The 11,622-nt window shown below is 51.0% G+C and overlaps 2 protein-coding genes across 4 annotated transcripts in view; one reads left to right on the top strand and one right to left on the bottom strand.

The window, feature by feature from the left end:
- Positions 1-4,484, top strand: Yrdc (yrdC domain containing (E.coli)). Its single transcript, NM_153566.2, has 5 exons — positions 1-408; positions 935-1,049; positions 1,142-1,261; positions 3,116-3,258; positions 3,717-4,484. The coding sequence occupies exons 1-5, from the start codon at positions 17-19 to the stop codon at positions 3,787-3,789; spliced, it is 843 nt and encodes a 280-aa protein (NP_705794.2). The 5' UTR covers positions 1-16; the 3' UTR covers positions 3,790-4,484.
- Maneal (mannosidase, endo-alpha-like) overlaps positions 4,481-11,622 on the bottom strand; it is a 25,700-nt gene continuing 18,558 nt past the window's right edge. The window contains exons 1-4 of one of the 3 annotated variants that reach the window (NM_001007573.3): positions 10,875-11,413; positions 9,606-9,715; positions 8,373-8,449; positions 4,481-6,481 (exon numbers count right to left, since the gene is read on the bottom strand). In NM_001007573.3, coding sequence (NP_001007574.1) covers positions 5,845-6,481; positions 8,373-8,449; positions 9,606-9,715; positions 10,875-11,409 — 1,359 coding nt within the window. In that variant the 5' untranslated portion in view covers positions 11,410-11,413 and the 3' untranslated portion in view covers positions 4,481-5,844. Of the gene's footprint in view, positions 6,482-8,372; positions 8,736-9,605; positions 9,716-10,874 lie in introns of those variants that run through there. The other 2 variants (XM_030253395.1, XM_030253396.1) reach the window with 2 other exon arrangements.

The raw sequence follows: 11,622 nt of genomic DNA on the forward strand, positions 1-11,622 counted from the left end.
AAGCGGCTCGGCACGGATGTCTACGGCGCGTCCGTGCGCGGGGCTGAGGGCCGCCGTGGCGGCCGGCATGGGGTTGAGCGACGGGCCGGCTAGTTCTGGCCGCGGCTGCCGCCTCCTACGCCCTCCTGAGCCCGCTCCGGCGCTGCCGGGGGCCCGGCTGCTGCGGCTTCCGGAGAGCGAGCCCGTGGAAGCCGCGAGCCCCGAGCGCTCCGGCTGGACCGAGGCGCTGCGGGCCGCCGTGGCCGAGCTGCGCGCCGGCGCCGTGGTGGCGGTCCCGACCGACACGCTCTACGGCCTGGCCTGCTCGGCGAGCAGCTCGGCGGCCCTGAGTTGCGTGTACCGCCTCAAAGGCCGCAGCGAGGCCAAGCCGCTGGCCGTGTGCCTGGGCCGCGTGGCCGACGTCTACAGGTGAGGCGGCCCCGCTGGGGGCGGCCCCGCGGGAGGGGTTTCCGGTGACAGCCTCGGGAGACCGCGGCGTCCGCCGAGCGCGGGAGGGGCTTGTCCTTGCTCCCCGAGGAGGAATCCGGAACTGGAGATTGGTCGGGAGCGCTGACGGCTCGCCAAGATCCGCTCTAGACAGTCGGTCGAGAAGCTGAGTTAGGCGAGCATGGCACTCTTCTCCCGGTGCCCTTGTGATGGGCGGAGGGGAGGCCCGTTTCGGGGTAACGCCTTCCAGATGATTAAACGGATTGAGATTGTATCCACGTGCCACGGCGCTGTGGTTTTGTCCCCCAAGACAGGCGGATAGACTTAAAGCCCAGGGTACTCTGTGGAGTCTGTCTTCTGCCAGAACTCCGAGGAAGAGGGAGTAGAGAGTCAGGTAGATCTCGTTCATTATACACGCGAAGGGGACCCCTCTCCAGCATCTGCCTTAAGTCCCCAGGAAAGGTCCATCAGGGTGATTTGGAGAGGATTTGTGCTCCTTTGCCTGCAGGTACTGTCAGGTGAGAGTACCTAGGGAGCTCCTGGAAGACCTGTTCCCAGGCCCTGTGACCCTGGTGATGGAGCGCTCCGAGGAGCTCAACAAAGACCTGAACCCCTTTACTCGTGTGAGTCAAGAGTTTTCCCTTTTCCTGCGATCTAAATCAGACGCTTGCAAGCCCTCGATGTCTTCCTCACGTTCTCTTTTCTTGCTTCCCAGCTTGTTGGCATCCGGATTCCTGACCATGCCTTCATGCTGGACTTGGCCCAGATGTTTGGGGGACCACTTGCACTCACTAGTGCCAACCTCAGCTCCCAGGCCAGTTCTCTGAGTGTTGAGGTGAGAATTGGCCCCAGCAGGTTAAACTGCTGTTTCCTTAAAATCAACAAGGCTAACACTGTAATGGGATTGCCTGGCAGAAATTTGGGCCTTTGGTGCATGGGTGAGAAGGTTACCCATTTGGTGTTGGTTAGAGGAGGGTATCCGAATGAATCTTGGAAGGGGGCAGGTGGTGTACTTGTAAGGCCAGGACAAGGAGGCTAGGGTAAGAAAATCTCAGTCAGCCTTAGTTATTTAGGGACACTTACTTTTTTTTAATGATTTATTTTTATTTTATGTACATTGCTGTTTTGCGCGCGCGCGCGTGTGTGTGTGTGTGTGTGTGTGTGTGTGTGTGTGTGTGTGTGTCTAGGTGATGGTGTCAGATCTCCCGACCATGGAGTTGGTGATGGTGTCAGATCTCCCGACCATGGAGTTGTAGACAGTTATGAGCTGCTGTGTAGGTGCTGGGAATTGAACCTTGGTCCTCTACAAGAGCAGTCAATGCTCTTGACTGCCGAGCCATCTCTTTGCCCCTGGGAGCTTTACTTATTTTTCTTTAGAAAGTGTTGGAATTGTTTTATCTTGATAGGCCAAGGGAGAGCAGGTGTGGTTTTTTGTATCGATGATAATAGAAAAGATGTCGGAGTGGTGGTGAGCATCTTTAATCCCAGCACTCAGGAGACAGAAGCAGTCTGATTGCGGAGTTCCAGGCCCTCTGAGTTTACAGAATGAGTTCATAGAGAGACTCTGTCTCAAAGAAAAAGAACAGATTATAGGAAATACAGACAGCTTTGTGAGGGAAGTGGTTGTCAGAGACTTGACAACCATGCTGAGAAAAATTTGGGGCTTTGAAACATTAGTTCGCTGTTCTGTCACATGGTCATTAAATGACAGTCCCAACTAATTGCCAGTTCTCTCTGAATTCTTTCTTTTTGGAGGGGGCATGTTTCTGTTTGGGACAGGATCCACTCTGTCTCCCAGGCTGGCCTAGAACTCACAGTCAGGACCCTTGGGCCTCCCCAGTTTTGCATCTGTACCAGCACACCTGGCCTCACCTAATTTTTGACTCCTGACCTTATTTTATTTTTGCCTGCCAGATAGGCCTGAGATAAGATCATTGTAATCCTGTGTTGGCTGTGTAGTTTAGGACAAATGAACAGGCAAAGGAGCTTTGTTCTGTTCTTCCAACACTTAACATTAGCTGCAGTAAAGTGCTGGGGTTTTCTATGCCAGACCTGGGGACATTGGAAATGTAGTATCTGCTTTAGTTGCTCCGGGTAGCTATACACTGTGGACGTGGGTGGGAATCTTCCCAGAGGAGGAGTAAGTTTTTACCTTGTCAGCGGCCCTAGACCAGCACAGTCATTGCTTGATTTATAGCTGGTTCCCTGCCTAACTGCATTGAAGACTCTTTACTGGGGCCAGAAGAAATCAAGCTCTGTTAACAGTACACCCTGTAGCCTAGGGGCTGAGTGCTGGTGGCATGTGTTTATACAGTTCTTAACTTCCACTGAGGTCTAGGATCAGGCTGCTAGAGCTTTGCTTTAGGGGCCTGAGTGAAGTAATTTACATGCATCACACAGATACGGAAAGACTGGCTCATACCCAGCACGCCACTTTTTGGACCTAAGCCTCCCCCATCCCTGCAGTACTTGGAATTCCTCTTATTGCATTAAGGTTTTCTTTAAGGAGTGCATACCTAAGGAGGCTTCAGACGTGGTACATATCAGATCCTGGTGTTAATTGTGCCCTTGACTTAGCTGACGGTACTAAGAGGTTTCTATGCTGCTTAAAGGAAGATAATTATATTTAAATGTGAGCTGTGTATTCAGGATGATAATTCAGCTGTGCCCTAACCTTCTTTCTTTTCAGGAGTTCCAAGACCTCTGGCCTCATTTGTCCCTTGTCATTGATGGGGGGCCAATTGGGGATAGTCAGAGCCCTGAGTGTCGCCTCGGCTCTACTGTGGTTGACTTATCTGTGCCTGGAAAGTTTGGCATTATTCGCCCAGGCTGGTAAGTATCTTTCCTGTGCCTCTGGGGAATGTGAGGGAGGTTGGAGAAAAGAGAAGATTTAAAGTGCAGGTTTTCTCCAGGCAGTGTTAATTCACGCCGTTAATCTCAGCACTTAAGAGACAGAGGCAGGCAGATCTCTTGTGAGTTCAAGGCTAGCCTGGTCTACAAAGCAATTCCAGGACACCAGGGCTACACATAGAAACCCTGTCTTGAAAGCAAAAATAACAAAAACTTAACCAAAAAAGTGCATATCTTCATTACCATTTTAAAGGGACCACTAAGGGCTGCCACAGAGAGGTGTTAAGTGGGCTGGGACTAAATTTGCTGGTATAGCTGGCTTTTTAAGATTCATCAAGTTTGTTTAACAGTGGGACAGTAATTAGAATTAGGCTACTCAGACTTTGGTGTACTCCATCTTCTGAGAAGTCAAACTCTTAACTACCTTCTATCTTCCTCAGTGCCCTGGAAAACACTACATCGATCCTCCAGCAGAAATATGGGCTGCTCCCTTCACAGGGGTCCTGTTCATGAAACTTGGGAGGACCCAAGGACCATGCTGGATACTATGTGTCTGCTACTGGATGGCAAAGCCTCACTGCCTGAGGTTCCTACATCTATAGCCTAGCTTTTTAGGCAGCATCCTTGGCTCTGAATCCTGTAGGCCAGCCAGAAGCTGCAGGGTGAGCCTTGTCCCCGGGGGAAGGTTATATTTATTTATTCTGTACATTTATTTGTCAGCCAAGAATTAAATGGAGGGAAGGATGTTCTTAGAGTGGCCTTATTATTTTAAGTGCCCCCTCTCACCCCCACCCCCTTTAAGTAACTTGAGTACAGAATTAGAATGCATTAAAAGCTGCTTTCTGGGGAACAGTGACATTTGATGTCAAACCAGCCAGAAGCACTAATGCAGTCTAGAATAGAAGTCTTAGGACCAACGCAGCAAAGTCTAGGAGCCGAGGGCAAAGCTGTCTGGGTACAGGGGAGTGGTTATTGGGGAAATTATTCTAGGGGTCCCAAGTGAAATATTGAAAAATAAAATCTTGACTTTTTTCAGCCGGTGACTTTCTAATTTATTGGTATAGTTTTATGTGTAATTTATTTAGCTTCTTTGTTTATGCAGAAGCCTTTTATCCTTGTTCATATGTCTACCAAGTATTTACATAATTATTTTGGGGTATTTGAACTGTATTTTCTTTTGTTGTTATTAAATATTGCTTCTACAAACAGTTGTAAATGGTTTATTTTTCTTTTGAGTTATTTCCTTAGAGTAGGATTTCTCAGTCAAGATATATGTGTGCATTATGGCTGTTGATGTAGATTAGTCTTCAGAAAATCTGAGGGTGCTTGCTCCTTCCTGCTGCCTTGCTGTATCCACAATATATATGCAGGGTTAAATCCAGCCCTTTCAACTAAGCTGCAAGCTGGGTGGTCAGCCCAGCTGATCTGTCTCGGGGGTTAAGTGTCGGTGACTGGGCTGGTTGTCCTTGCAGTGACCAGTATTTCACCTCCTCCATCTGCAGCCATTTCCCAGAGTTAAAGGCTCAGCTTTAGCCTGTAAACCAGTCCAGAAGGGTCTAGTGAACATTTCCTTTTCAAGAATCTTGCTGAAAATATTCATCAGGTTTTACTTTACCAAGGATCCTTGCAAGTAGCATTAGTTTATTTGTGAGTAAGCACTGGCTCGTTAACTCCCTAGAAATCTTATGTAAACTAGTCTTATAAGCAGATCCATCTCCACTGTGCTAAAGCTAGCCAGCCTAGCCATACACTGATGTGTCCCAGACTGACCTAGTGGTCAGCACTTAGGAGAACTGGAAGAGGAATGTGTACTGGCATACACCATTTCATACTTAATACAAATCACAGTAGCACTGAAAGTGGCCCTAGTGAGTGGCCTCCCCGGCCTAGGCAGCTAAAAGGAGTGACCTAGTCCTCTCTGCAGCTAAACGTTCATCTGGGAAAGGCTCCGGGTCACAGAGGTATTATCTTGGAGGAAAAAATAGCTGAACTCCCAGGCCTGGGTGTAGCTGCAAAGAGCGAAAACAGCCGAGGTGCTAGCTACAGTTATACCAAAAGCAGGATCCTGTAAGCTTTGGGAAGGAAACCTTGCTCAAATTCCCCAGCACCTGACAGGCAATAGGTGCTTAGTATGGGTGCTCAGTGTTCCTGATAATGGGGCACAGGAGTCTACTGGAAGGACCTTAAAGTCCTCTTAGAAGTGTCAGATGTGGTTCCCTGTGTTCAGCAAGATGTGGGAAGGTGGCTGTCCAAGGGAAGTAAGGTGCATGCTAGCTTAGAACCCTGAGACCCTCCTAAGCATGGCGGCTTGCGCAACTCCATACAACTACCTGCCTCAGCTGAAAGCTGAGGGACCTGGAGGTTCCTTAAGCCATTGCAGCCACTTGCCCCCTCCTGCTTCATCATGTCTTGCTTCCCAGCACCGCCAGTCCAGGTGCCAGGCTCTGTTCTGCATGAGCCAGCTGGTCCACCCACGAGCTCCCAGTTGCTACTTGGGACTAGCGAGTGCCTATATCCCCAACTGAACCAGTTTGGTGATCTGTTAAGGTTTGTTTGCGTGAGAGTCCCTCACATCAGCCATTGCTCCTTTTCCTTGATGAAGTGCTCTGCCCAGCGGCGGGTCAGCTCTAAATACAGGCTGGACTGGTGAGGCAGGTAGTCCAGATACAGGCGAGTTGGCGTCGTCTTGGGGACAGCTTTCTCAATCTGTGTGCCCTCGTGCCACTCATTGAAGGAGGTGATAGAGACTATCTCGGGCCTCACAGTCAGGGCTGCCTGCAGGGCTGTCTCATAGTACTTGCCATTGACCCGGTTCCGAGTATTGTGGTTGTTCCAGGGCCGGATGCTGGTATCAATGTACCCAGGCCCCACGCTAGGGATGAACATCAGGTTGTTGGTATCACAGAAGTTCTTCACAGCTTTCCAGTTCTGATGGGAAGAGCCAAAGGAGAAGCCATTGGAGGCAAAGTAGGTGTACATTCCGTCGAATCCTGCCGCGAGGATGTCGTGGGTGTGGCTCTCCTCCACGAGCAGAGCTATGAAGACCCCATCATAGGGAGTGTTGCGGATAGAGTGAGGCCCATTTTGTGTCAGGAGGTGGGCCCAGGCCTCAGGGGATGTCAGATAGGAGTCGTAGATATAAAAGAGTGGGAGGCTCTTGCCCATGCTATTCTTGTAACGGTAGAATGCACCGTGGGAGCCATACCTGAGGAGCAGGAGGGAGAGGCTTAGGTTGGTTGTGGTAAGATTAGCTCACAGCACTCTGGAATCCAGCAGGTTACATATTGAACCTGTCTATGCATTCAAGTATTAGCCTGCCTCCCTTCTCAGCACCGTGCCCCCTTCCCGAAGCCCATCTTCTCCCCAGCCTGCCCACCATCTTCATCAGAATTTCAGCAACAATCTCCTAATTGGCATCTAGCCTTTATTCCTGCCTTCCTGTAGGATATAATCTTACCATGGCCTGTAGGGATTCCCGTTTCTGGTCTGACCTGACCTATTTTCAGCTACTACACATTAGATTCCACTGCCTAACTGGCCCTTCTGTTAAGCTTCATGTGAGCTTGTCTCATCTTAGCACATTCCACATGCTAGTTCTCTCTGCCTGGCATTTTCTCCTTTCTCCAGATTTTTGCAGATCTAACATCATCATCAATATTTTATTTGATACAGGGTCTTGTGTTGCCTGGAGCTCATTAAATAGACCAGGCTAACCCCGAACTAAGAAATTCGCCTGCCTAGCCAGGCGTGGTGGCGCACGCCTTTAATCCCAGCATTCGGGAGGCAGAGGCAAGCGGATTTCTGAGTTCTAGGCCAGCCTGGTGAATTCCAGGAGGGCCAGGGCTATACAGAGAAACCCTGTCTCGAAAAACCAAAAAGAAAAAAAGAAAAAGAAATTCACCTGCCTCTACCTCCTAATTGCTGTGATTAAAGGCTTGTGCCATCATGCCTGGCCAGAGCAGACATTTAAAAAAACAGGACAAGGATGGGGGATAGATCTGGGAGGAGTGGAGAGGGCAAATACGATTTTGTTTGTTTGTTTGTTTTTTGAGGCAAATATGACTTTTTAAATTACTTTAAATATGCGTTTTAAAAGAACCATTATGCTAGAAATGGCTTGAAATTAAAAGTAATCGCTGTGCCCCCGGAATCTGAGTTCTGTTCCCAGCACCTACAATCAAAGCAAGTTGTAATAAGCTTGTAGCCCCCGCGTCCTCATCTGGCCTCTGGGCACACACAGACACACATATGCATATTATAAAAAAATAAAACCTTTTTTTTTTAAAACATTGGGGATTGAGTCTACTGAGTCCAGGGCCTCTGGCCTGATGTCGCATGCCTGCAGTCCCAGCACTTGCGAAGCTTCAGATCAACAACAGCAGAAAGGATCAGGGTCAAGCTCAGGGACAGAAAGAGCTCCAGGCCAGCCTAAACTAGGCCCACTCATTCCCTGCAGCTTAACAACCACATTTATATCTCAGCTCTAGGCGCTGGGAAGTCCAAGATCAAAGTATCTATCAAGGTTGGTCCTTGGTGAGGGCTCTCTCGCAGCTGGCAGACGGCCAACGAACTGTATGCTCACACAGAAAGCAAGAGTCAGCTTCTCAGATGTCAGGTCATAACCTATCCTCTCAGAGAAGCACACATCACCATTTTAGAGTAATTCCTTGAAGGCTGGGACAGAAGGCCTTTTGGGGCACATTTTTAACACAAAACTTCCCTTTGCTTTTTGTTGTTTTTATTTATTTTTTCATACTACATATTACTGTGGTTTCTCACTTCTTGGTTGGGGAGCTCTGCTGCACCCCCAACCACTAGATTATAAGTACCAAGCCAGAAACTTTGCTAAAGACAATAGCTATACCTGTGGGCATTGGACAGTATTTTAGTGAATATGTACAAGCATGTATGAAACACTTGGATACTAAAGATTCAGTTATGTTCTCAGAACCAGACCTGAAACTCAGCTACCTGACTCAACCCAGCACCCTCACTGGGAAACAACTGCTTGGGACACATGTATTCCAGCCTTGTACTGCCTGGCCTGGCCCTCCATCCCTTCTGTCCCTACTTCCTTCTAGATTCCCCCATCTTACGTGTCAATGATGTACTTGATGTTGTCGTGGACAGTGATGTCATCCCGGCCCTTGTAGGGTTGGATATGGAAGGCCACCTGCCACAAACAGAGGAGTTGGAGGTCATGAATATTCTGGAACACAACACATACAGCTTAATGCCCCCAGCCCTGGCTTGTAGGAGGGGCTGAATGCAGGAATGCTTGGCAAGGATTGGCTCAATAAAGCTTGTCACTGCCCTTCAGATCAAAAACGAAGGGTAGAGATGTGTCCATGTCACACGGCAGGGAAGCCAGGAATCATTCTGGGTAGTTGCAGGATGGCATCCAGGTTTCCATCTCTGTCAGCTCCAGTCATGAGCACAACGAGACGTGTGCCTACTCTCTGCCAATGGAAAGTGTGCCAAGATCGGTTAAACCTGCCAGAGGTGACCTTGAAGGGAGGGGGCTTCTCGGTCATTCACCACAAAAGCATCACTGACGTCCTCTATTGATGTGTTTGAGGAAAATGGCCATACGCATATCCTTCCACTCAAAAGCGAACCTGCTTATGGAAGCTCAGCACTGTCCTCCGCGCTATGGAGTGGAGTCTAGAGTTCTGTCTGCCGGTCCATTTGGTTCTTGCCTGCCCAGGATCCAAGATCAGGCTCTCCAGCCTAGCCTGTATTACTTAATAAAAGTGAAGGAGCTGGAGAGACGGCTCAGCGGTTAAACGCACTGGCTGCTCTCCCAAAGGACCTGAGTTCCTAGCACACACATCGGGTGATTCACAGCTAGCTCCGTGGGGATCTAATGGCTCTGGCCTCTGCACTCACCTGCACATATTCACACAGAGAGAAACACATGCAAAATTTTTAAAATAGAGGTCAATATTAGAAAGTGATACTTAGATAGTCTTCCATTTGTCCCCTGTTTAGTTTTCTCAAAACTAAAGATGGTAACAGCTGACATAGGCACAGCCTCCTAGACCCTCTTCCAGTACGGGACACTCACTATGTGTCTGTCATCCCTAGCCACCCACACCAACCTTATGGCAGAGAAGGGGCATTCTCAGCATTGCAGTGGTGGCACAAGTCTTTAATTCCAGCACTTGGAAGGCAGAGGCAGGTGAATCTCTGAGTTGGAGGCCAGCCTGGTCTACAGAACAAGTTCCAGGACAGCCAGGAAGATACAAACTATGAGAAATTCCAGAAGAGGAGTAGGGGAAGGGGGAGGGAGGAGAAGAAAGGGCATTTTCCAGAATGAGAGAACCCACCTGGATGTTGTACTGATGGGCAGTGTCCAGAATGGCAGGTACCAGGTCATCTGTGGGTTCTCCATTATCATCAGCCATGCCAGGTGGATACCAGGAGAGAACCAAAACTCCTGAATAATACAGAAACCTCTTCAGTGGCACACAGTGCGCCACCTCCCCTCTCCGCAGAGATTTTCTTATCAGAAATAATTTCCAACTGCATGCTTCCTGAAAACCTCGAGCCAGGAGCCTGCCAGGTTCCTAGGGACAGATCCGAGGCCCAGAGCTCAGCTGGCCTTGGAGCTGTCCACTCCAGCAGTGCTGAAGTGCTGACGCCAAAGGAGCCAGGCTTAGGGAGTGCTTCATCAAGTAGCAGACAGAAGGGGAAAGAGTGGCCATGCCACGCTGATCTGGAAGCCACAGCCCTACCTCTGAGGTCCTACCTGAAGAGAAGTCTTATGCTCATGCTTCCTATGGGCGAGAGGTCTTGCCTTGAGTGACTGCCTGTCTTGAAAGTAAGCCTGGACAGAATAGCCCACATCCTAATTATCTTTGTATATGTCCCATACCCCTCCTTATTTGTTTATGCGTTTGCTCATTTATTATTTTGGAGATACCTTCCCATTGTGTAGCCTGGCTGCATAGTTGGCTAGCTTCAAACTGGGAATCCTGTCTCACCCTCCCAACCGCTACGATTCTGGCACGCACCACTAAACCTGAATCCTCACCTAGTGGCTCTCCTTCCTATTTATAAACCACATCAAGGCATAACAAGGTATCCTTAAAAGTTAGCAGAATTCGGTGACAAAATCTAAACTAAATGAACCTCCTCCCCCACCCCAGCCTGTAATGTGCAAGGTTCTCCAGAGCCTCTGCTGGCTGAGCACTTGATGAAAAAATCCTGTGTTGTGTCCACCCCTCAGCCCAGCTAGATGGGCCGCCCCTGAAGGGCTGGGACCCCCAGGCCTCACTCTCCTAAAACCTGGAACAGACTTACAGCTGCTCTTTTTACCGTACCTGCCTCAGGATAGCTCTGCTGCACACACCCCCAACAACCCTATGGAAGGGTCCTGGGGTTGTTGAGGGTCAGACAGGCCCAGAAGGTAGTGGAAAATTGGAAGGGGCGGTAGTGTGTAGTGGGCCCGGGATAAGAGTGGGAGGGAAGGGTTACAAGGACAGCGTGGCGGGAGAGTGGGACCAGGGACCCTGTGGCGGGACATCAAGAACTGTGGTTCAAGGAGGAAGGGCGAAGCTGGGGGACAGACTGGCCAAGGGAACGCAGGGGCTCACCAATGGCAGCTTCTTTGAGCTGGGTCATGTGCTCTCGTAGCACGTCGGGGTCCCGCGAGCTGTAAGGCCCCAGCTCCGGGTAGAAGCTGGAGCCCAAGTCATCTGGAGGGCTGTGGCGGCCACGCGGGTAACTGGCCGAGATCTTGGGGTCCCAGTGCGGCACCATGACATGGTCCCAGTGGATATAGTGGCCCTCGCGCCGCGGGCTCCCGTACCACGAATAGTAAAAAGCATGCAGATCGGAGTAGACGCGCAGGCTCTGCCTGGGCGCAGGATCGGCCTCGGCCGGGCCCAGCGAGGCGCGCGGGGCGGCGGTGCGCGGCGGGGGCGGCGGCGGCGCGGCGGGGGCAGCCGGGGCGCGGGCGGGCGCGGGGTTCCCCTCGGGACGCCTCTCGAACGGTGCTAGTTCCGGGCCTGGGCCCAGCGCCGGCAGCCCGTCCGGGGCCTTGAGCGTGCGCAGCCCCATGAGCGTGCCGAAGGCGAAGAGCAGCACCAGGAAGAGGGCGATGCAGGCGCGGCGCCGCCGCCGGGCCATGGCTTTCCCGCGGTGCCCGCCGCCGCGCTAACAGCTCCGGAGTCGCGCCATTCCGCCCGCCCGCGCGTCCCAGACCACAGCCGGCGAGCGCCGTGCGCCCAGGGCGGCTCCGCGCCTGTCCCCGCAGTGCGGGCGGGCCCGGCACACACAAGATGCAGTGGCGCCGACCAAGTGATCGCGAGTGGAGGGGGAGACCAGGCGGAGGAACGGGAA

The sequence above is a fragment of the Mus musculus genome, chromosome 4 (genome assembly GCF_000001635.26).
Source record: "Mus musculus strain C57BL/6J chromosome 4, GRCm38.p6 C57BL/6J".
Lineage (NCBI taxonomy): Eukaryota > Metazoa > Chordata > Mammalia > Rodentia > Muridae > Mus > Mus musculus.

Bases quoted from the DNA above. Each gene is read 5' to 3' on its own strand.
- Yrdc (NM_153566.2), top strand. From the start codon at position 17: ATGTCTACGGCGCGTCCGTGCGCGGGGCTGAGGGCCGCCGTGGCGGCC. The intron at 409-934 runs GTGAGGCGGCCC...CTTTGCCTGCAG, and splicing joins CGCGTGGCCGACGTCTACAG to GTACTGTCAGGTGAGAGTAC. The intron at 1,262-3,115 runs GTGAGAATTGGC...CTTTCTTTTCAG, and splicing joins CCAGTTCTCTGAGTGTTGAG to GAGTTCCAAGACCTCTGGCC.